General features: G+C 44.0%; 1 protein-coding gene across 4 annotated transcripts in view; it reads left to right on the top strand.

Annotated features, from left to right (window-relative positions):
* The window catches only part of LOC128329300 (paired box protein Pax-6-like), a 49,931-nt gene that overhangs the window by 11,805 nt on the left and 17,414 nt on the right, over positions 1-20,712 (top strand). For 2 of the 4 annotated variants that reach the window (XM_053260219.1, XM_053260216.1), the window contains exons 1-3: positions 315-844; positions 1,255-1,399; positions 17,633-17,860. In XM_053260219.1, coding sequence (XP_053116194.1) covers positions 17,746-17,860 — 115 coding nt within the window. In that variant the 5' untranslated portion in view covers positions 315-844; positions 1,255-1,399; positions 17,633-17,745. Of the gene's footprint in view, positions 1-314; positions 845-1,214; positions 1,400-17,632; positions 17,861-20,712 lie in introns of those variants that run through there. The other 2 variants (XM_053260217.1, XM_053260218.1) reach the window with 2 other exon arrangements.

Genomic DNA, 20,712 nt, shown 5'->3' with positions numbered 1-20,712 from the left:
CCTCCCCATCTCCGCCATCCCCTGTAGCCCTGACCAGCGATGACAGGCTCCTTCTCTATGATTTCTGTAAGCAACGGCGCATGGTTGTATAGCTGGGGACTTCTCTCTCTACTCCCCCCCCCCACCACACAATCCATTGGAGGGAATTAAGTTCAAATCTGACACGACAACTTAGCACAAATGTCATAGCAGCATTGCGTTCCCCCCCCAGCACATCCCAGCCTCCCCCCCGCCCGAATCACAGTGCCCAGGAATGATATTTATTCCTGTACAACGCCCGCCCGAGAGTCACTCACAGCGCCAAAACACGAGAGTGTGGGTATATGGGCAGCAGGCACTGGGGGTGTGGGGAGGGGTGTGGAAGCCGTATCGCATCTGTGGTTGGGAAAGGAAGTCGCGTGGCACCAAGAAAGAGTGGGCAACGGGTGGAGGGCAAGAGCTCCAAAAAGTGATCCCGGAGCAACATGGGCAGAAAGGGTGGGCATTTGGGGAGAGCTCATGGCAGGAGACAAGGATAAGGAGTGAAAGGGGCAAGTGCCCCAAGTATTAGGTCGTGAGGGTGGCATGGGGGCTGAGATATAGCCTAGGCATTGCTGAAAAGGGGGGAAACTAAGCAGGCACTTCTCAAGCACGGTGGGTGGGTATTGTCTAGACAAAGGGAGAGCAGAAATCAAGTCTCAAAGGAGGGTTGATGGGAGCACAGCTCAGGGACCGGGAAAATAAGCTGAAAGGCCAGGGACAGCAGAGGGTGTGCTGTTGGCTGGGGCGAGTTAAAACTGAGCGGCCGATAAACGAAGGACTGGAGAAGTTATGCCCACAAGACTGATTGGCTTCTAATAAGCAGGTAGGTACTCCGCATGGGGGCTGGCGACAAAACTGGGAAAGGGGGGGGGTTGGCCTGGGGGGGGGCAAACGAGGCAATGAGATTAAATGACCATTCTGCTGGAACTGCTTTTCTTATGTCCCAGTACAACTAGCCCAGATTCCTGCACAGCAACGCAGTTTATAAAGAGTTCTTGTCTGGACTTGGGTTTGGTGTTCATATTTGCCCCTTTCTGTCTTCCTTCCAGGATAAACATCTCAGGATGGGTTTAAGCAGTGTATTGAAAGATGCAATCCTGCAACAGTTGCACAGCCGAACCCATATTTATTTATGAGATTTAAGCAAGATTCTCAAAGGCTGCAATCCTGTGCATAGTTAGCTTGCTTCCCATACTCCCTTCCCCAATGAATGAATTTGTTTTTTCATTGCAGATGGATCAAATCCACTTCGTACGCAATTAACTAAGTAACTGGTACTGACCCAAATATTGCCGGACACCAATTATTATAATAAAGTACTGCCTTCTTGCCATCTCCAGTTCTGCTCTATTTCAATTTCAGAAACAGAGGATTCCAGGTAATAATGATTATAACAATATTAGTTGATCTTATGTACTAAATATATCTGGGCAAGGAAGGAGTATATTGGTAAAAACCAAATAATTTGGGGGGTGGGGGTGGGAAGGCAAACAGTTTGGAATAAAAAGGGATTCATCTGGGAATGGATAATAAGGATGTGAGAGCCGATTCCATAGGAGCAATTGTTCTTGGTGGGAAGGCAAGAAGGAGAGGATTTCCTAATCTAAGCATCTGGAAATGGCAGGAGAGCTTGGGGGAGATACTACTACCTATGGATCCTATAAGCAGGGAACATACTTTTTTGAATATGGGGTGTTGTGTAACCTCAAATCCCACGGTCCACTTCTGTTCAAAATTTTGATATTCGGTGCTCCTCCCAGCCTTTACGTGTACTCTTTCAAATATTTCCATAGTGTCCTTAATCCAGATCCTGTTCTTTCCCTCTCAAATTTTCTCATTTTATTTTTGAGGTCTTGCTCCTATATTATCTTGCAATGGGGATAGGCAGGGCAGCCATTTTGGGGTGCATGTTTATGGGTCTGTGAGCGACATTCTCCCTTGGAACAGTGGACCCTGTGGTTGAGATTCCCAGTGTGTGGGCTAATTGGTCTCCCAAATGTCAGGGTTGACAATAGAAGGCATATGGATGGGGCTTTATGAAACCACCATGAGGCAGAACTCCAGTGAATGGGAGGAAAGGGTTTCTATGGGCTTCTGTGAGGGCGGGTAGAGAAGAAAAGAAACCTTAAATGCCATCAAGAAATTCCAATTAATTTGAAATCGTGTGTGCAGGACAAAGGTGTTGTGGGGGTGCTTCCATGTATGAGTAACATTCATGTGGTGATAGAAAAGTGCATAGATGTGGTGTGTTTCCGAGCATGTGGCATACTTCAGCGCATGTTGAGCTTCTTCTGTGACTTTCAGATGGTAGTTGCCATATTTGTGAGCATGTTTGTGCATGGTGGATGTTATGTATATTTCTGTGTGTGTGTGTGAGAGAGAGACATTGATGCCATTTTTATGTCTGGGCATGGAGCAGTGTGATGGAGATTGTGTATGTGTGTGTTTGTTTATGTAACATCTGCAGTGGGCTCATGGCCCCTCATGTTGTGTGCTTGAATGCAAGAGATTCAGCGTGCAGCGACCCTTTTATTTGTCAAAAGAAGAAGGGCATGGCTTCCATGGGGCTTCCCGTGAATTCCCATCCCAGCACAGATGGAGGTTTGTATCCACTTAGCTCAAACAATGCAGCAGCTCTGGGTGCTCTCTGACCATTTGGTACAACAATAATGGCTTGCCATATGTGAGCCAATCCTCCTACATATACTAGGATGGTTCATTCTGTCCTGCATAGAGGACAACTTTTAGGACAAGGGAACCTTTCTACACTCAGCCTAAATTATGTGTCTTTGTACATAGTCTTGATGTTGCAGAGCCATAGAGTTGGAGAGGTCTTGCAGGCCATCTAGACCAACCCCCTGCTTGATGCAGGAAATCTAGAGCTAAATAATCCCTAACAACTGGCTGTTCAGCCTTTGCTTGAAAACCTTCAGCGAGGGAGAGCTAGGTAATTGGCTCCATTGTCAAAGTGCTCTTAATGTTAAGAGGCTTCTTCTAATATTCAGTCAAAATCTACCCTCCTGTAACTTAAGCCCATTCGATCTAGCCCTGCCCTTTTGGGCAGATAGAAGAAGTATTTGCTCTCGTCTGTGTGACAGTCCTTCAGGCCCTTGAAGAGTGCTCCCATGCTCAGCCTTCTTTTCTCCAGGCTAAAAACATACTCAGTTCCCTCAATCTTTAATCTCAGGACTTGTTTTCCAGACCCCTGACCATCTTCTCTGCCTTCCTCTGAGTCCAGTTTATCCACATCCTTTCTAAAGTGAGGTGCCCAGGATTAAACACTGTGCTCTGGATAAGACTGAAGGAATGCTATAATAAAGTGGAAATATTACTTCACATTACTTGGGAATTATGGTTTTATTAATGCAGCCTAAAACTGTATTAGTGATTTTTGTGGCTGTATCACACTGCTGACTCATGTTCAGCTTTTGATTGACTGCAGCCCTGAGATATCTTTCACACATTTTGTGTCCTGACAGGTGTCCGCCACCCTATATTTCTGCATTTCTTTTTTCTTTTTCTTTGCTTAAGTGCAGAACTTGGTATTTGTCTCTGCTGAATTTTGTCAATTTCACCCCAGTTTTCCTTTCTATCAAGGTCATTTTGAATTGTATTTTGAATTGAATTGTAAAATTCAGTTTTACAAGGAATACAATTTAAAATGACCTTGATTGAATAGGAAACTGGATTGAAATTGACAACATTCAACAGAGACAAATGCAAAGTTTTGCACTTATGCAAAATTTTTAAAAATGCACAAATATAAATGCCTATTCCTCCCAGTTTTGTGTGAATAGCAAATTTGATTATTCCCTGCACCCCTTCATCCCCTTGTGGAGTCCCACTCAAAACCGCCTTCCAGTTTGAAGATGAGCCATTGATGAGCACTGTTTGAGTAAAGCTTTCCAATCAGTTGTTAATCCACTTGACAGTATTATCATCTAGCATGCATCTGACCAGTTAGCTAACCAAAATGTGATGGGGAACTTTGTCAGATGTTTTGCTGAGATAAACAGCAAAAGAACAGTCTATTATTTTCATAATTTATTATTTATTTATTCGATTTCTATCTGGCCCTTCCAAGAATGGCTCAGGGCAGTTTACACAGAGAAATAATAAAGAAATAAGATGGAACCCTGTCCCCAAAGGGCTCACAATCTAAAAAGAAACATAAGATAAACACCAGCAACAGTCACTGGAGGTACTGTGCTGGGGGTGGAGAGGGCCAGTTACTCTCCACCTGCTAAAGAAAGAGAATCACCTCGTTAAAAGGTGCCTCTTTGCCAAGTTAGCAGGGCCTTTCCAATAATAATCCAATAAAAAAGAGATAACAGATTTGTCTGGCAGGATTTATTCTTGACTAATCCCTGCTGGCATCTAATCACTGCATTGCTATCAAGATGCTTACAGATTGACTGCTTTATAGCGTCTTCTAGTGAGGTCATTCACACAATCAAAAACTGTGTTCTGCCTAGGTTTGGGAGCTCTGTGTGTGCTTCCAAATTTCAGTTATGTGGAAGCATGGCAGGAGGAAAACCTGCTTCCACACAATCACTTCTGCCCAGATTTCCCTTATTTTATTTATTTATTTATTTATTTATTTATTCATTCATTCATTCATTCATTCATTCATTCAATTTCTATACTGCCCTTCCAAAAATGGCTCAGGGCGGTTTACACGGAGAAATAACAAACAAATAATCTATCTTACTTCCACACAACCAAAAATTGGGAGCACACACAGTTCACAAACCTGGGTAGAAACAGTTTTTGATTGTGTGAATTACCTCAGTATCTTCTGTGTTGCTCTTAGCATCCTGCTTTATCCACAGCTTGTTCTGAGCTTTAATGTTCTGGACACTGTCCCTACAAGTCTGGGCTACTCATCTGTATTCATCCTTGGTGATCTGCCTTTTCTTCCATTTTTATACATGTTTGTTTCTATTTTCAGCCATTTTTGATCAACATAACCAATTTCTGCTTCTATGATATAGGATTTCAAATAATTTGGACAGCAGAGAAGGGAAAAGGGTAATTCCAAGAAGGGAATGTAGTTGTGATGTAGTTCTATCTCCGAAGCCAAGTAATCTCTGAGCCCAGCCTATGCTTGGAGGAGAGACCACTTGGGACCTCCACTGATGACAGGATACAAATCTATGCAAAAATAAATATGTCTTGAAGGCTGGTGACTTGCTTTTTTCTGAATGAAAACTGACATTCCCAGGTTCAGAGCCAGACAGCAGAGCTGCCACAAACGTAGAAATGTGAGATGTTGCGTGTATTGGTATTTTTATGTCAAAGTAAAACATCACTTTTGTGTTACTGTGTGTCTCATGAGAGATGCTGTGGTGTGGTGTGTGGCCTGTGCCTAGATGGATGTGGCCAGTGCATTCTGGGATATCCCCACCATTATTTGGTGCTCTATTTATATTCCCTCTAACATCATCATCATCATCATCATCATCATCATCATCATCATCATCATCATCATTATTTTACACAGTCAGACAGGTGTTATTGACTGGTTTGTTTTATCCAGACATCGAGTCCTTCCCAAGGACCTGTGATGCCAGAATTTTATTGTCAATGTTGTTGCTATTGTTATAGATATCGTCGCAGAATATAGGCTGTTCCCAGTAAAGCTGCATTTTGTAATTGGCTGATGGTGATTTCTGTGGCCCTTATGGTGTTGAGGTGCTCTTCAAGGTCTTTTGGAACTGCACCCAGGGCGCCAATTACCACTGGGATATTATTTTGGTCTTTTTCTGCCACAGTCTTTCAATTTCAATTGGTAGATCTTTGTATTTGGTGATTTTTTCTATTTCTTTTTCTTCTATTCTGCTATCCCCTGGTATTGCTATGTTGATTATTTTGACTTGTTTTTCTTTCTTCTCGACTACAATCTGGTGTATTGTATGGCAGATGTTTGTCTGTTTGTAGTCGGAAGTCCCATAATATTTTTACATCTTCATTTTCTTCTACTTTTTCAATTTTATGGTCCCACCCATTTTTGGCTACAGGTAGCTTGTATTTTTTGCAGATGTTCCAGTGTATCATCCCTGCTACTTTTATTTATTTATATTTTTATTTATTTTTGCATTTTTATACCGCCTTTCGTTAAAATATAGCCCCAAGGCTTTGTCATGCCTTTGCTTGTAGTCAGTCTGTGCGATCTTTTTACAACAGCTGATTAGGTGGTCCACGGTTTCATCTGCTTCTTTACAAAGGCGGCACTTGCTGTTTATTGTTGATTTTTCTACTTTTGCTGTTATTGCATTTGTTCTTAGTGCCTGTTCTTGTGCAGCCAGTATTAAACCCTCTGTTTCTTTCTTCAAGTTGCCATTCTTAAGCCATTGCCAGGTCTTGGTGATGTCTGATTTTCCACTTATATTGTGCAAATATTGACCATGCAGGGGCTTATTTCTCCATTTTTCTGCTCGGTTCTTGACTTGTTCTTTCTTGTAGGCCTGCTTTGTTTCATTGGTGTTGAATAGTTTCTCATTATTGACCATTTGAAGTACATCTTCTTTACTGTCCTTTATATATTCTTCAAGGCCTCTTTTCTCCTCCTCTACTGTTTGATGGACTTGCAGCATTCCTCTTCCACCTGAGCTGCGAGGGAGGTATAGCCTATCGACATCACTGTGGGGGTACAGAGCATGATTGATGGTCATGATTTTCCTAGTCTTACGATCTAGCGTCTCTAGCTCTGCCTGGGTCCAGTCTATTATTCCTGCACTGTATCTGATAACAGGTATAGCCGAGGTGTTTATGGCTTGTATGGTGTTCCTGCCATTGAGTTTGGATTTGACGATTTTTCTTACTCTCCTGATGTATTCACTTCCAATTTTTCTTTTAACTTCAGTGTGTGCGATGTTATCAGCCTGGAGAATGCCCAAGTATTTGTAATGTTCTTTGTCTTCCAGGTTCTTGATCTTGCTTCCATTGGGCAGTTCTATTCCTTCTGTTTTTGTTATTTTCCCTATTATTTCTTGTTTACACAGTCAGACAGGTGTTATTGACTGGTTTGTTTTATCCAGACATCGAGTCCTTCCCAAGGACCTGGGATGGCTGAATTTTATTGTCAGTTGTTATAGATATCGTCGCAGAATATAGGCTGTTCCCAGTAAAGCTGCTTTTTGTAATTGGCTGATGGTGATTTCTGTGGCCCCTATGGTGTTGATTATTATTATTATTATTATTATTATTATTATTATTATTATTATTAATAATTCAATTTCTATACCTTCCAAAAATGGCTCAGGGCAGTTTACAAAGAGAAATAACAAACAATAAGATGGCTCCCTGTCCCCAAAGGGCTCACATTCTAAAAATAAACATAAGACACACACCAGCAACAGTCACTAGAAGTACTGTGCTGGGGGTGGACAGGGCCAGTTACTCTCCCCCTGCTAAATAAAGAGAATCACCATGGTAAAAGGTGCCTCTTTGCCCAGTTAGCAGGGGTGTATAATGTTAGAGGGAATATAAACAGAGCCCAGTTAGCAGGGGTGTATATGTTAACTTGCCCAGTTAGCAGGGGTGTATATGTTAGAGGGAATATAAACAGAGCACCAAATAATGGTGGGGATATCCCAGAATGCACTGGCCACATCCATCTAGGCACAGGCCACACCCCACCCCACAGTTAACATAAGGGGAGTTATGCTCAGTTAACATAAGGGGAGAAGGGGGGGGGAATAATAGTGAGTAGAGGTAAGCGTATTTGGAGATAAGTAGATAGATGGGTAGACAGAGTGAAAGAGTGGGGAAGACATAGAGGAAGGAAGGAAGGAAGGAAGGAATAGGGAGGGTCTGATTTGATAAACTGAGGGATGGTAATAACAGAGCTACCGCAACATTTTGTTGGTTGTTGTTTTTTTTATATGGCACTGAAAATCAAAATTGGTGGTTGTTTTTTTGTTTTTTTGTTTTGCAAAAGTGGAGGAAATCCCCACAATGGTTACACTCAAACAAAGTTACACTCACAGTCAAACAAAATGTTTGAGTATAACCAATGTGAGGGATGGGATATGAAATGTGATGTTAGCTAATGAGAGAGCAAATACTCAGATTCTGACTGTTGGTGATCAAATGTCAATTACTGAATGGTAAAAAAATAAATATTCGAATTCCCTTGGGCAAATGTGGTGCTGAGTGTTGAAACTGAGCAAGTGGAGGAGAAAGAGGTATATTGAATGGAAGATGCAGGGAAGAAAATTTGATGGTTAAATGGTCCCAGACAAGTGGGAGGAGGAAGTCTCTGGCGGAAGGCAGGGCTTGGATCATGGGGTGAATGGACAGATATTCAGAAGCGGATTTCGGTAGGCAAGCTTGATTGTACCTCTGGAGATATCAGAGGTAGATAAGAACTGCATTTTCTCCTTCCCTTGACTTACTCTTCATGATTCTGTTCTTTAGGGAACAAAATCACACTGATACTGTGCCTCCGGTCCCATTGCTTCTAGGCTGGTTTTTCCTGTCTCAAATTCTGTGTGTGAATTTGGGGGTGGTGGGGCTTTGCACCTGGAGAAAGAAAGCTACTGTGCATGTGTTGGCAAGGCCTCTACTTGTCCGGGGGGATGGGGACTATCTCATCCAAAACCTTTTTTTTAAGCTGTAGTTTTCTTAACTGATAAAAGAAAAGAAAAAATATATTTGCATAATTATTCAGTCCACTGACTTTTTTTTTTACCATTTGGAAGAATGATACTGAAACTTAAGATTTCTGTTAAGAAAAATTCAGACAAAGAAATTTGAATAGGGAAAAACTGAGAAATTTGTTTCAGAAGTAAGATCTATTTCTGCAAGGGGTGGGTGGGTAGAGGAAGGGATATATTTTATAATGGCAGCAGGGTTGTATCTCTAGGTCCCGTCTCTGTTTAGTTACAATCCTCATGTTTGTTCTGATATTATACTAGACTATCATTGCCTTATTTGTGTATGTTCCCTTCCATCATATTCTGCCCATTTGCTTTTTGGATAGGAATGTGCTTGCACATATTTCTTGAGATGTTCTGTGAATATATATTGTCCTTTTGTAGGGTGTTTGTCACTGCTTTTCTGCAATTGTGTTGCTGGTCTCAGCTAGTTGCTGGGTGTTATTGCTCTGTTCCTGTTTAAAGGTGTAATGGGTATATTTGTGTGTATTATCAGGTGTGCTGCTAATGCTGTCCAAACAACAACAATGCTGTCTGAACAAAAAATTGCAAATTCATGAATCCCCTTCAAATTTTTTTCCTGCATTTGACTTTCCAAAGGCTTTTTAAAAATGCTAACAGTCTTTTATTTTTTAAATACATCATTTTGAAATGCTTCAAATAGGAATGAAAACAATTTGCTTGACTCAGCTGAGCTCAAATTAAAACATAGAAACATTGCTTTCATGTGAATGTAGATGTCATTCTGTCTTCCTTCTCCTTGTATAGAACTTTATTTACATTAATTGTAGGCTCACTGATGCTGATGTGTTGTCTTTGTTTTACTGTCATTTGATATTTCACAAGTGCATGTTTCATAAATAAGTAAAATAACTGGCAATAAGAGGGCTCAAAATCCCAACATCTGTGAATCGTGTAACTCGGTTAAAATGCCACAGATTTCAAAGGGATAAACTAGATTGGATGTGAGAGATCCATGATTAGAATCTCCTGTTTTTGTTCTAAATTAATTGCTGCAAGGGGGTGGAGTGGGGGTGGATCAGACTGGGATCCCAATGCTGAGAGGGAGTTTTAACTCTCTTGTACCATTTCCCCAATTAAAATCACTCCCCAGAGCTATTTGTACTGTGGGGTGGGGGTCAAAGCTGCTATTTGTCTTGTGGGGGAAATAGCAACTTAGGGGGAGAGGCATGGAGGAAAGGGTTAACCCCACACTTCCCTACTGCTGCAGTCCTGACTCAGTTTGCATCCAGTTCCTGCTGTAGCTGCGATTAAGTTTTTTTCAAAAGTGGAAGATCAGATCAGAGATCTTCTGCCTTACATCGAAGGGCTAATCACACATTTTGTTGTATACATCTACGGTCTGTGTATAGGGTTCAGAGATTGTTGACCTGTATACACATATAGTTATTCACATCTTACTCCTATTCAGACATTACATTGTATGTACGTACAGGTGTCTGTACATATGTATGTCTTTTAGTGTGAACAATGGTTCATGTGTTCATTTTGAACATGAACCTTGGGCAACGGCCTTCAGATGCAGAGTACTGATAGCAAGTATGAACATAGGAAACAGGAACATAGGAAACTGCCATATACTGAGTCAGACCATTGGTCTATCTAGCTCAGTATTGTCTTCACAGACTGGCAGCTGCTTCTTCAGGCAGATTGCAGGCAGGAATCTCTCTCTGCCCTATCTTGGAGAAGCCAGGGAGGGAACTTGAAACCTTCTGCTGTTCCCAGAGCGGCTCCATCCCCTGAGGAGAATATCTTGCAGTGCTCACACATCAAGTCTCCCATTCAGATGCAACCAGGGCGGACCCTGCTTAGCTATGGGGACGAGTCATGCTTGCTGCCACAAGACCAGCTCTCCTCTTTCACTATTTGAACATAATGTGGATTTGTATGCAAATCTGTCTATATGTACACATCTCTACTTGTATACACAAGTATACTTGTGTACACAGATTATATGTGTGTTGAACATAATGTGCGAATAGGGCTATTATGTTCAATGCATATTCAGTAGTACACACAATCTGTACCTTGCATTTGAGGGAGCTAGTACCTAGGTTCACTTTTAAAATGAATGCATGTACAGCCATTTACACAAAAACATGTGGATGTGTACTGATCCCTGTATGCATGTTCAATATAATGTGTGAATAGCCAATTCTACCTCCATTTTCAAGGCCTCCAACTGAGCCTCAAGGCTAAGAAGATATTTGAATCTGGAGCTTGGGTTACCATTTTTATTTGGGAGTTAAACCATTAAAATGTGGGATCAGTTCTAGTTCAGGTTCATCAATATTTTTAATCTTACTAGTTCAGTTCCAGTTTAGACACTAATTTTAAAAAGTGGTTTGATAACTCTCTTTGATACTTTGAACTGGACATACATTTTGAACAGAACACTAAAACATGAATGGTACAATTAACATTTGGATGTCTGATTCTTGAGCTATTTACCACTTTTTGTGTTTTGGGGTTTGGTTCTTATTCAGCTTCAAGGCAACCAAGATTTTTTAGGTTTGGGTTCAGCTCCAGTTCACTGGGGTTTGGGGAGTAGTGTCTGTGCTGGTGTTTGGATCTGGGTTTTGTTGGACTCTCTGTTATTTATAATGGATCTTTTTTTGTGTTATTTCAATTGTATATCTGTTTTTGAAAAATAAATGTTTTTTAAAATAGTGGAAAAGTTTCTTATATAGAAGGGAGCATTTTGACAAGTGCAATTTCCCCCCAGTTTTTCTTTTTTCCTTTTTTCTGGCAGTGGCATAAGAAGAGTACTCTAGCAAAAAAAAATCCCTCCTACATGACTATGCTGTCGCCAGCACTCTTGTCTGCCGGATCACACACACACACGTGTGTGTGTGTGTGTGTGTGTGTGTGAGAGAGAGAGAGAGAGAGAGAGAGAGAGAGAGAGAGCCAGCCACAGGTCTGGTGTGAAGAGCTCCGGAAGGGTGTTGTATTGCTGCATGTGCTGCAATGCCTAGTTCTGCTTGAATGGATTCCTACGTGTGCAGCCATGTGTATCGATGTGTACCTATAATAGTGTGAACAGAGGTGCTCTTACCCCTGGACTTCCGGGCCGAAGTCCAGGGCCTCCACAGCCTCTGGGGGCCCCCAAATCCTCTTTAGTCTGTCCCAGGTGGTGTGGTCGCCCGGCCGAGCATGATGATGCTCAATTTGCAGGAAAGGGGCCCCTCCAAAGGCCTTTAGGTCCAGACTCCAAAATGACCTAAGTGTGCCTCTGGGTGTGAACATGTCATGGCCAGTATCTTGCTGTGCATCTGGTGGATTTTGGATCTCTGCTTGCCTGTTGTCATGGGCAAAGGCTGTGGCAAGGTCTCAGGTGTGTGTGTGTGTGTTCCTGTCTCTACTCCCCCCACAGTCACATTAATTAATTTTGCTGCTCCAGCCTTCCCAGAGTTAGAGTGAGGCAGGTTTTAGACACTATGGAGGAGAGACAAATAGTCATTTATTTAATTTATGGTAGATGCCATTTTGATTTTCTCCTCAGACTGTGATATTTCATGGGCCAGTCCTGTTAATATGCTCCTTTGAAATGACTTCTAGATTAGCCACGGGGTTGGTTTAGAAAAACACACCAAAGAACCCAGATTAGAAGGGTTAAAACAAGGTGCACCCATTTCAGCAGATGCTCTGATGTGTGTGATGCTTCATTCCATTTTGGCATCAGAAGCCGGAGAGACTTCCCACAGACAAGAAGCAAACACGTTAGCCTTGGCCACAAGTGTGAAGCCATCAAGAAAACAAACCTCTGTGTGCAAAGGAAGTGTTATTTGAAAAAAAAAAATTACTCAGCAGACTTGCTCTCTACTACTAGCAGTGTGCTTTGAGGTCATGTTTGGCAGATTATCTATCTATCTATCTATCTATCTATCTATCTATCTATCTATCTATCTATCTATCTGTCTATCTGTTTATCTAACCTATGTATGTACCGGCCCAAACCTGCGTCTCTGGGCGGTGCGCAACAAAAACAATACAAATTAAACAAAATTTAAAATGCTTAAACCATTAAAATCATTTAAAATCCAACATTAAAAACTATTAAAATTATTGGCACTATAGATCATATGGGGGTCCACTATGATCATGTGTAACTTTGTCTTTCTGGGTGAAGTGCTGTGTAATGCATCATGGTATCGGCACGCAGTGGTACTCATGTAAATACATTGTAGCCTGTGTTTTCTGTGGGTCTCTGATGCCATGAGACTGGAGCTGAACCCAAACCTAAAATCTCTTGGTTGCCTTGAAGCTGAATAAGAACCAAACCCCAGAACACAAAAAGTGGTAAATAGCTCAAGAATCAGACATCCACATGTTAGTTGTACCATTCATGTTTTAGTGTTCTGTTCAAAATGTCAGAATGTCCAGTTCAAAGTATCAGGGTGCTAGTGGGGCCATGGTTTAAGGCATGGTCTTTTATTCGGCCTTCGTGTGTTCTGATGTGTTGCAGCGTGGCCTCGGTTGGTCTGTGGAAGGGGTGTTTGTGGATGGGGGCTGTAGTGGCAAAGCACCTGCTCTGCATAGTGCGGAAGGTCCCAAGTTCAGTCTCTGCTACCTCCAGGTAGAAGCTGGGGAAGACCCCTTTCTCATGCCCTGGAGAGCTGCTGCCAGCCAGCCAGGGCAGCCCTTTCATGAGACTGGCTGAGGCCATTGCCTCAGGTGGCGGTTTATTAGGGTGTCAGCTGAGCGGCAAAATGTGTCCTCCTGCTGATATCAGAACGTCTCTTTGGAGCTCTGATCTGAACTTTGAACCTCTCCTTGTACTCCTTGCAAAAACTTGCATGAGGCGAAAATAGGAGGATGCTGCAACCTTCCCTTCCCCTCTCCCCCACCCCCTTCACCTGCAGGGATTAGTTTTGAAGTGAAGCTAGCCCCAACCTGGGTTGTGAGGCAGGACAGCTTTGGGTGCCTCACCTCAGGCTCCGCGATACCTTGAGCCACCCCTGTGGCCGGCGTAGACTGACCCAGCGGTATGAATCACTATAAGGGCGCTTCATAGATGTTTGGGTGGCATTGTGCCCGATGTCGGGTGCCCTTGATGGGGCTCAGTTCTTCCCTCTGCTCTGCTGCACTTGAAGGAATGAGGAACAAATGCTCTTGAAATGGGGGCAAGCCAACTTTAAAATGAGGAGGGCTCATACTAGTTTCCAACTGCAGGGGCTTATGTTGTACACGCCTGTTCCCTTCTGCACTTGAGGAGAACTCTGAGGCCTGAGCAACAGACACTCTCAGGGGAGGCTGCATCTCTGTTTCAGTCCAAAAGGTTCCCAGTTCAAGCCTTGTCATGGCATCCTTGGTGAAAATGGAGGTTGTCTTTGGCTCGTCAGAGAAGTAAGGATGGCTGTTTTATGGACCCTTATGGTACCAGGGATGTGAGCCAGGGTGGTGTAGTGGCTGGCATGTTGGACTAGGACTAGTGAGACTCAGGTTCAAGTCCTACTCACCCATGAAACTTGTTGTGTGACCTTAGACCAGCCATCATCTCTCAGCCTAACCTGCCTCACAAAGTTATTGTGAGGATAAAATGGGTGCGGGGTCGGGGAGAGGAACTGCTTGTCAACCTTAAGTCTTTGGGGAAGAGAGCTGGTCTTGCGGTAGTGGGCACGAATTGCCCCCTTTGCTAAGCAGGGTCTGTCTTGGTTTGCATTTGGATGGGTGGTTACATGTGTGCACTATCTGCTCTAAGATATTCCCCTGAGGGGATGGGGCATTGGCTCAGTGGTGGAGCAACTGCTTGCATGCAGAAAGTCCTAGGTATACTCCCTGGCATTTCTAGGGTAGGGCCGGAAAAGGCTCCTGCCTGAAACCTGCCAGTCAGTGTAGACAGTGTTGAGCTAGATGGGCCAATGATCTGACGTGGTATAAGGTAGCTTCCTCTGTGAGATCTAAATGTAATAAATAACAATATATTCTATGAGACAGGAATGGTGGGTTAGCAGTCCAAAAACAGACAGCATATGTGAAGACAACGGCTGACATGAAGAAGAACATTACTCAAAGTAGTCCCATTGAAATTAAAAGGACAAGTTAGGCAAAACCTCACTTGTCTTTTTTAATTTCAACAGGACAACTCTGAGTAATGTTCCTCATCATGTCAGCCATTGCATTAGATGAGCAAACACCCCAATGGCAGCCATGGAAAAAACGAGGGCAGAAGAACTGAGTGACAACCAGAGCCCTTGCAATAGGAATGACGGGTGACTTCTGAATAAGCCACCTAGGATACTTAAAAAAAAAATATGTTGAGAACACTACATTTGAATTGCTCAGTAACTAGGGTTAACAGGCCTGGCCTCCAGAATTGGCTTGGTATCTTCAGGAATCAGCATCAGTCTCCAGGAGCATTCCCAGACGGGGCTTTTAGCTCACTTCTCTGCCGGAATGGAGGGTATGCATTAGCACATAGGCCTGATTTGTGCCAAAGTCCATGGCACAAATTGGGGAGCACTTAACACACAATTTGGGTTTTTCATTGCACAATAGGTCCTAGCCTGATTTATGTCCGGGGTAAAAAAAATATCCACTTTTTGTGTCCTTTTTTGGGGACGAATTCGAACTCACAGTAAAGTCTCACAGTAAACTCGCAGTAAAGCCTGCCGTCTGGGAATGCTCCTGGAGATGTGTTGCACACTCCTGAAAGCCACCCTGGAGTTTCTAATGGCTTGATAGTGTGGAAAATATTGGGAAAAATATTGGCGTGGGGGACATCTCCAGGAATAGCTTCAGTCAGAGTTGGCAGCTTTTCTTGTAGTTCCTGTGCCATGGTTTGGCTATTGCACACTTTACAATTTAACAAGCCAAACACTAAATAAAATAAAGACATACACCCAAGTTCAAAAATCTCATGGTGATAAGCTAAAATAAAGATTTGAGAAGCTAGATGCAAAATTGCTCATTGTTTAGGGCCTGTTTAGGTAGGTGCAGATGGATGGCAGGAAAGACCGGAGGCTGGAGGCACCATGTCAGCTCCACACATCTGTGTGACATATGCCCGTCCCTTGCATTCATGATCAGAGAACACTCCATCCACACAAATCTGTTTGTCTACCTGCTTTTCCTTACTTATCCACCTACGTACTTTTTATCCATCTGCACATATTGCTAAGCTGCCAGTGTCTATTTCTGGGGCCAGCTCCAGGTTTCAGAGGTCCCTTAGCAAGCTGCCCTCTATGGGCCCCCTCATATCTGGGTACCTCCCCCAGGTTTTGCGGTGGAGTTAGCTTGGTGGATAGGATGGGGAGAGAGGAGGTGATGAGGCTGCTTTACCACCACCACATGAAGAGTATAGGCAAAAAGGTGCTCTCAGCAAGGGTGGCCCTTCCATGAGGCAGGGTGAGGCAGTTGCCTCAGGTGTGGATGTGAGGAGGGCCACAGGAGTTGGCAGACACTCCCACCACCAGCATCACGGATGTACCCACCTGCAGATGGGGGGCGTCATATTGTCTTTCACCTCCGGCAGCAAAATGTCTCAAATTGCTCCTGGGTGGTGAGAAAGGACCACTAGGTTGGCACTGTGTTTGGCCGGCATTTGCCCACCCCAGCTGGGCCAGTAGCACAGTATTGCCCAGGCCTGCACAAATTTCTCTATCCTACCCTGTCTCAGGGACTGGCAGTGGGCCTGTGGCAGCTACCCAACAATACACAGTCCTGACGCTGGTGCGATTTCCTATATTTCTCATTTTCTCTCCTTTGACTCACTCCAAGCATCCTGATCTCTCTGTCTTTGTGCCTGTCCTGAATATATAGTTGAGGGGCAGATCAGGGCAAATGGGAGCTATGTGATGGCCACATAGAGATCCTTGGGAACGGAGGAGGACTTTCAATGCTATAACATGTTGGTGTGCTCTGACTAGCATGCAGGGCTGGCAAAGGCAAGAAGGTGGTAGTTACAAAGTCCCCTTGAAAGGAGTCCTGCCAGATGCTGGAATACTGAGGGGCAGTGGGGGTGGGGGGCAGTGAGGACAAAAGACCAGGCTGCTTCCTTGTTCCCACACCCCCAATCTGCAGCTTTAGCTTTCAAGGATGCAGCAAGTGGCCTTTGACATGTCATGAGAGCAGTTCTGGTAGAGAATGCGGACATAACAAGGTCGATATCATTAACACTATGGCGGATTGTCTCTCTGGCTGTGGAACATACACTGATCAACATGGACACACAGCAAAGTAAAGGGCAAGCCCTTCCTGAGCCAGCCCCAGCACTGTAGTAGCCATGCTAATTTTCAGTAGGAAAATGGTGCAGGAATAGAATATTGACTGTCACCACCTACAAGCCACAGTCCTGGTCCTTATTCCTTCCCTGTTCCCTCCATAGCTGCTCTTGGTCAAAAAAGAGACGTGTCTAGTATTAAGCCCATTTCATAATGGCAGATTCCTCGTAATGTGTAGTTTGGCAGTAGGGCAGCTAGTGTGTGACCCAGTATTATTGGACTTGCCTTTGGTAGTGCTGAATTCAAATTTCCCTCCTTGGATGAACTGCTTTCTTTCAACTTGAGTTTCTCATCTGTAAAATGGGTGTAATGGATATGGACACTGGGGGGAATAAGGATTATAAAAGTTTTTGTATGTTCAGAGTGTTGTATAAATGGCTGTTCGCTTTATTTAGCAGGGGGAGAGTAACTGGCCCTATCCACCCCCAGCACAGTACCTCCAGTGACTGTTGCAGGCATCTATCTTACATTTATTTTTGGATTATGATCCCTTTAGGGACAGGGATCCCTCTTATTTATTTATTATTTCTCTATGTAAACCGCTTTGGAGACTCTTGTTGAAAAGCGGTATATAAATGTTTATTGTTGTTGTTCATTGCAAAGAGGGGATGGTCTTCAAAATTAACCTCCCACTCCAGAGCTGTGTGTATCTCTTGTTTGCATTTGGCACCTGTTGGTTCACTGTTTCTCTTTTGCTGTGTCTTTCAGGTTTATCTGGGGCAGGGCGTGTGCCCTGCAGCTTGCAAACCTTCAGGTGGGGGGCATCCATCCACCAGCCCTGCTTCCCTTCTCCCTACCCCTCTGGTCTTCAGCTCCATTCCATGGGGGTGGATGGCATGTATGAGAAGAGCAGAATGCTGAACATTCAGAACAGTGCATGGGGTAGTCGCCAGGAGTGGTATCAAGACAGTTTGGTGACCGGACCACCCAACCCTGGTATGAAATCTGCACCCAAATACATACACACAGACACAGACACATACACACACGCCTGCCATCCTTAAGCCCAGGGGTTCTCAAACTTGGGTCCCCAGATGTTGTTGGACTACAACTCCCATCATCCCCAGCCTCAGTGGTCAAAGGCTGGGGATGATATAGTCTATCAACCTCTAGGGACCCAAATTTGAAAACCCTGCCTTAACAATAGAATTCAGAAGGTGAAATGGGCCTTTTTAGAGGCTAGTTACACGTTACACTCAAATGTGTGCAACAGAGCCCCCACCTGTTATTTGTTCAAGTGTTGGGTTTCCCTCCAGAATTCCCTCCTAAAGGAAAGGCTCCTTTTTACCTGGCATGGTGGGCTGGTTAATATGACCAGCAAATCAAGCCACACACACCCTTTTCCTTTTGCTCTTTATTTCTCAGTTGTGTTTTCTTTTTAATGAAAAACAGCTTTGGGGAAGCGGAATTTAGAGTGGATGAGTGATAGGGTGCAGGTTTGTGTGCTTAACTCTTTCCCGGCTCAAAATGGCTTTCTCCATTTCCCCACTTTTAGGGGCCAAACAATATTTGCTAGATTCTGTTGTATGTCTTTTCTTGTAACATGTAGCTGGCCTATTAGAGAAACTCAAAAAGTACTCAAGGGAAAAGTGTGTCCCTCCATGCCTCTCCCCACTGATTGATTACCTTGGCTGGAAGGCCAGCCCTCTGCCATATTCATCATTCTCTTCCAGAATTTGCCCCAGGTGTGAACTGACCTCTTGTGAGCCTCCCTAAGTGGCGTTGTCTTCTTATCTCATTTTTAGACAGACAAATATTGGCATGTGAAGAACATACACCCTTCAGCATATCATAATGTGGCCCATAAGAATTCTCAGACTCTCAGTTTTCATTTTTTTAAAAGTGTGTTTCTAGTCCTTATGGTTGTAGATATTTGTTTGAAAGTAGATGCAGACCAGAGGCACTGGACTTCTCACTAAATCATGCCTTAACCCACTTGAGAATTCACCCCTTGCTCTTGCTGGCTAGGATAAATCTTTGTCCTAAGGTGGCACTGGAGAAGGAAAGGTCCTTTTTTCTGCTGCTACAGCAGATCTGCTTAGTGGTGGTTAGTCTTGCACTGAGGTATTCCCACAGGAGAACAGCCCTATCGAGGGCTCCAAACCCTGCTCCTGCTCAGTGTTCCCTCTAACAGGGATTCCCAGATGTTGTTGGCTACAACTCCCAGAATCCGCAAGCAAAAGCCATTGCAGCTGGGGATTCTGGGAGTTGTAGTCAATATCTGGGAATCCCTGTCTGAGGGAATACTGCTTCTGATCCCACTCCGCTTATTGTCACCTAGTGCATAATTAGTAATTTCTAAACCACTTACAGTTCTTTCTTTCTTTCACAATACAGAACAGGAATTACCCCTAGATTGACTCAAGTGGATTGGTAACATTTGGTGTGGATCCAGAACAGTTGTGTCTCTCTAAGGGTACTGCTGCAGAAATTCCAAATTCTCACTACTCAGATAGAGTGTTCCTGTTGGTTTCTGCTCTACAGTGAGACTATTCAGACTGTAGTACAAAACTAAAACCAAAACCCTTGCTAGCTGTTGAGGTACAATAGGTGATAGAGTCACATGCCACTGATTCTTTCCTCCTCCACCAGCAATATTCACAGGTTGAATATGCTTTATTGCTGCAGACGCAACTCTATGAGGAAGCCCAGTTATGTCATTATGCTAGGCATGCTGCCCTCATAGAGCCTCCCGGGGAAACTGTTATCTTTCGTTTTTCTTTTCCTCGGAAAACACGTCCAATAATTCAATAAGAAAGCAGCCCACAATTTTAGAGTATTCTAATTACTTTAAATCTATGGCACAACCTCTGAGGCCTATTTTTTATTTATTTATATTTATTTATTTTGACATTTTCTATCCCGCTCTTCCTCCAAGGAGCCCAGAACGGTGTACTACATACTTAGGTTTCTCCTCACAACAACCCTCTGAAGTAGGTTAGGCTGAGAGAGAAGTGACTGGCCCACCCAGCAAGTCTCATGGCTGAATGGGGATTTGAACTCGGGTCTCCCCGGTCCTAGTCCAGCACTCTAGCCACTACACCACGCTGGCTATTTTGTGTCCTTCCTGTCCAGATTCCTCCTTGCACCTATTGATTTGTCCTAATAACTCTACCACAGTTTCCCCTTGATCCATTCCTAACCCCACTTCCTGGCATGGCCCTCCTGGAATTCTGGGTTCTGTTGTGTGACACTGATCCAGAGAGATGGACCTGGTTGGTGCTGTTATCCAGGCATCGAAGCACACTGCTTCTTCTTACGCCATCTCTCTCTCTCTCTCTCTCTCTCTCTCTCTCTCTCTCTCTCTCTCTCTCTCTCCATCTGTGCTGTTTTTAGATGCTGTGCATGGCCTCCCCCTCCCCACACTTCCCTTCTCTCCTCAACCTCTTCCCCCCTACACAGCCCTCCCCCGCCCCATTTCCCCTCTGGGCTTATGCAAGTGTGTTTCCTCCCTTCGCATTCTGCAAAGATCTCTCAGCAAAACGGAGCTGATGGGGATGTGGGGAGAGAGCTGGGGTGGGGGCTGGGCAGGCAGGCAGGCAGGCAGGCTGAAGTTGTTGGGGGGGAGGGATCCTGACAACACTACGTCTGGGCCGGGGCCAAGCAGAGACACTCTTCACCGAGGGGGCCTTTTGGATCTCGTTGCTTGAGGGGCTGCAAAGGATTCAGGGAGGGAGGAGGAGAGAGCTGGCAGTGTCGCCTCGCATTAGGGCACTGTGGCTGATGTCGTGGCTCCGCGTCGCCTGCGGAGATCTGAGTGCCTGGCTTTGCAGAAGCAAAGAAAGGTC

The sequence above is a fragment of the Hemicordylus capensis genome, chromosome 6 (genome assembly GCF_027244095.1).
Source record: "Hemicordylus capensis ecotype Gifberg chromosome 6, rHemCap1.1.pri, whole genome shotgun sequence".
NCBI classification, from domain to species: domain Eukaryota; kingdom Metazoa; phylum Chordata; class Lepidosauria; order Squamata; family Cordylidae; genus Hemicordylus; species Hemicordylus capensis.
The sequence above is the reverse complement of the archived record's forward strand: the minus strand, read 5'-3'. Positions and strand labels throughout refer to the sequence as shown.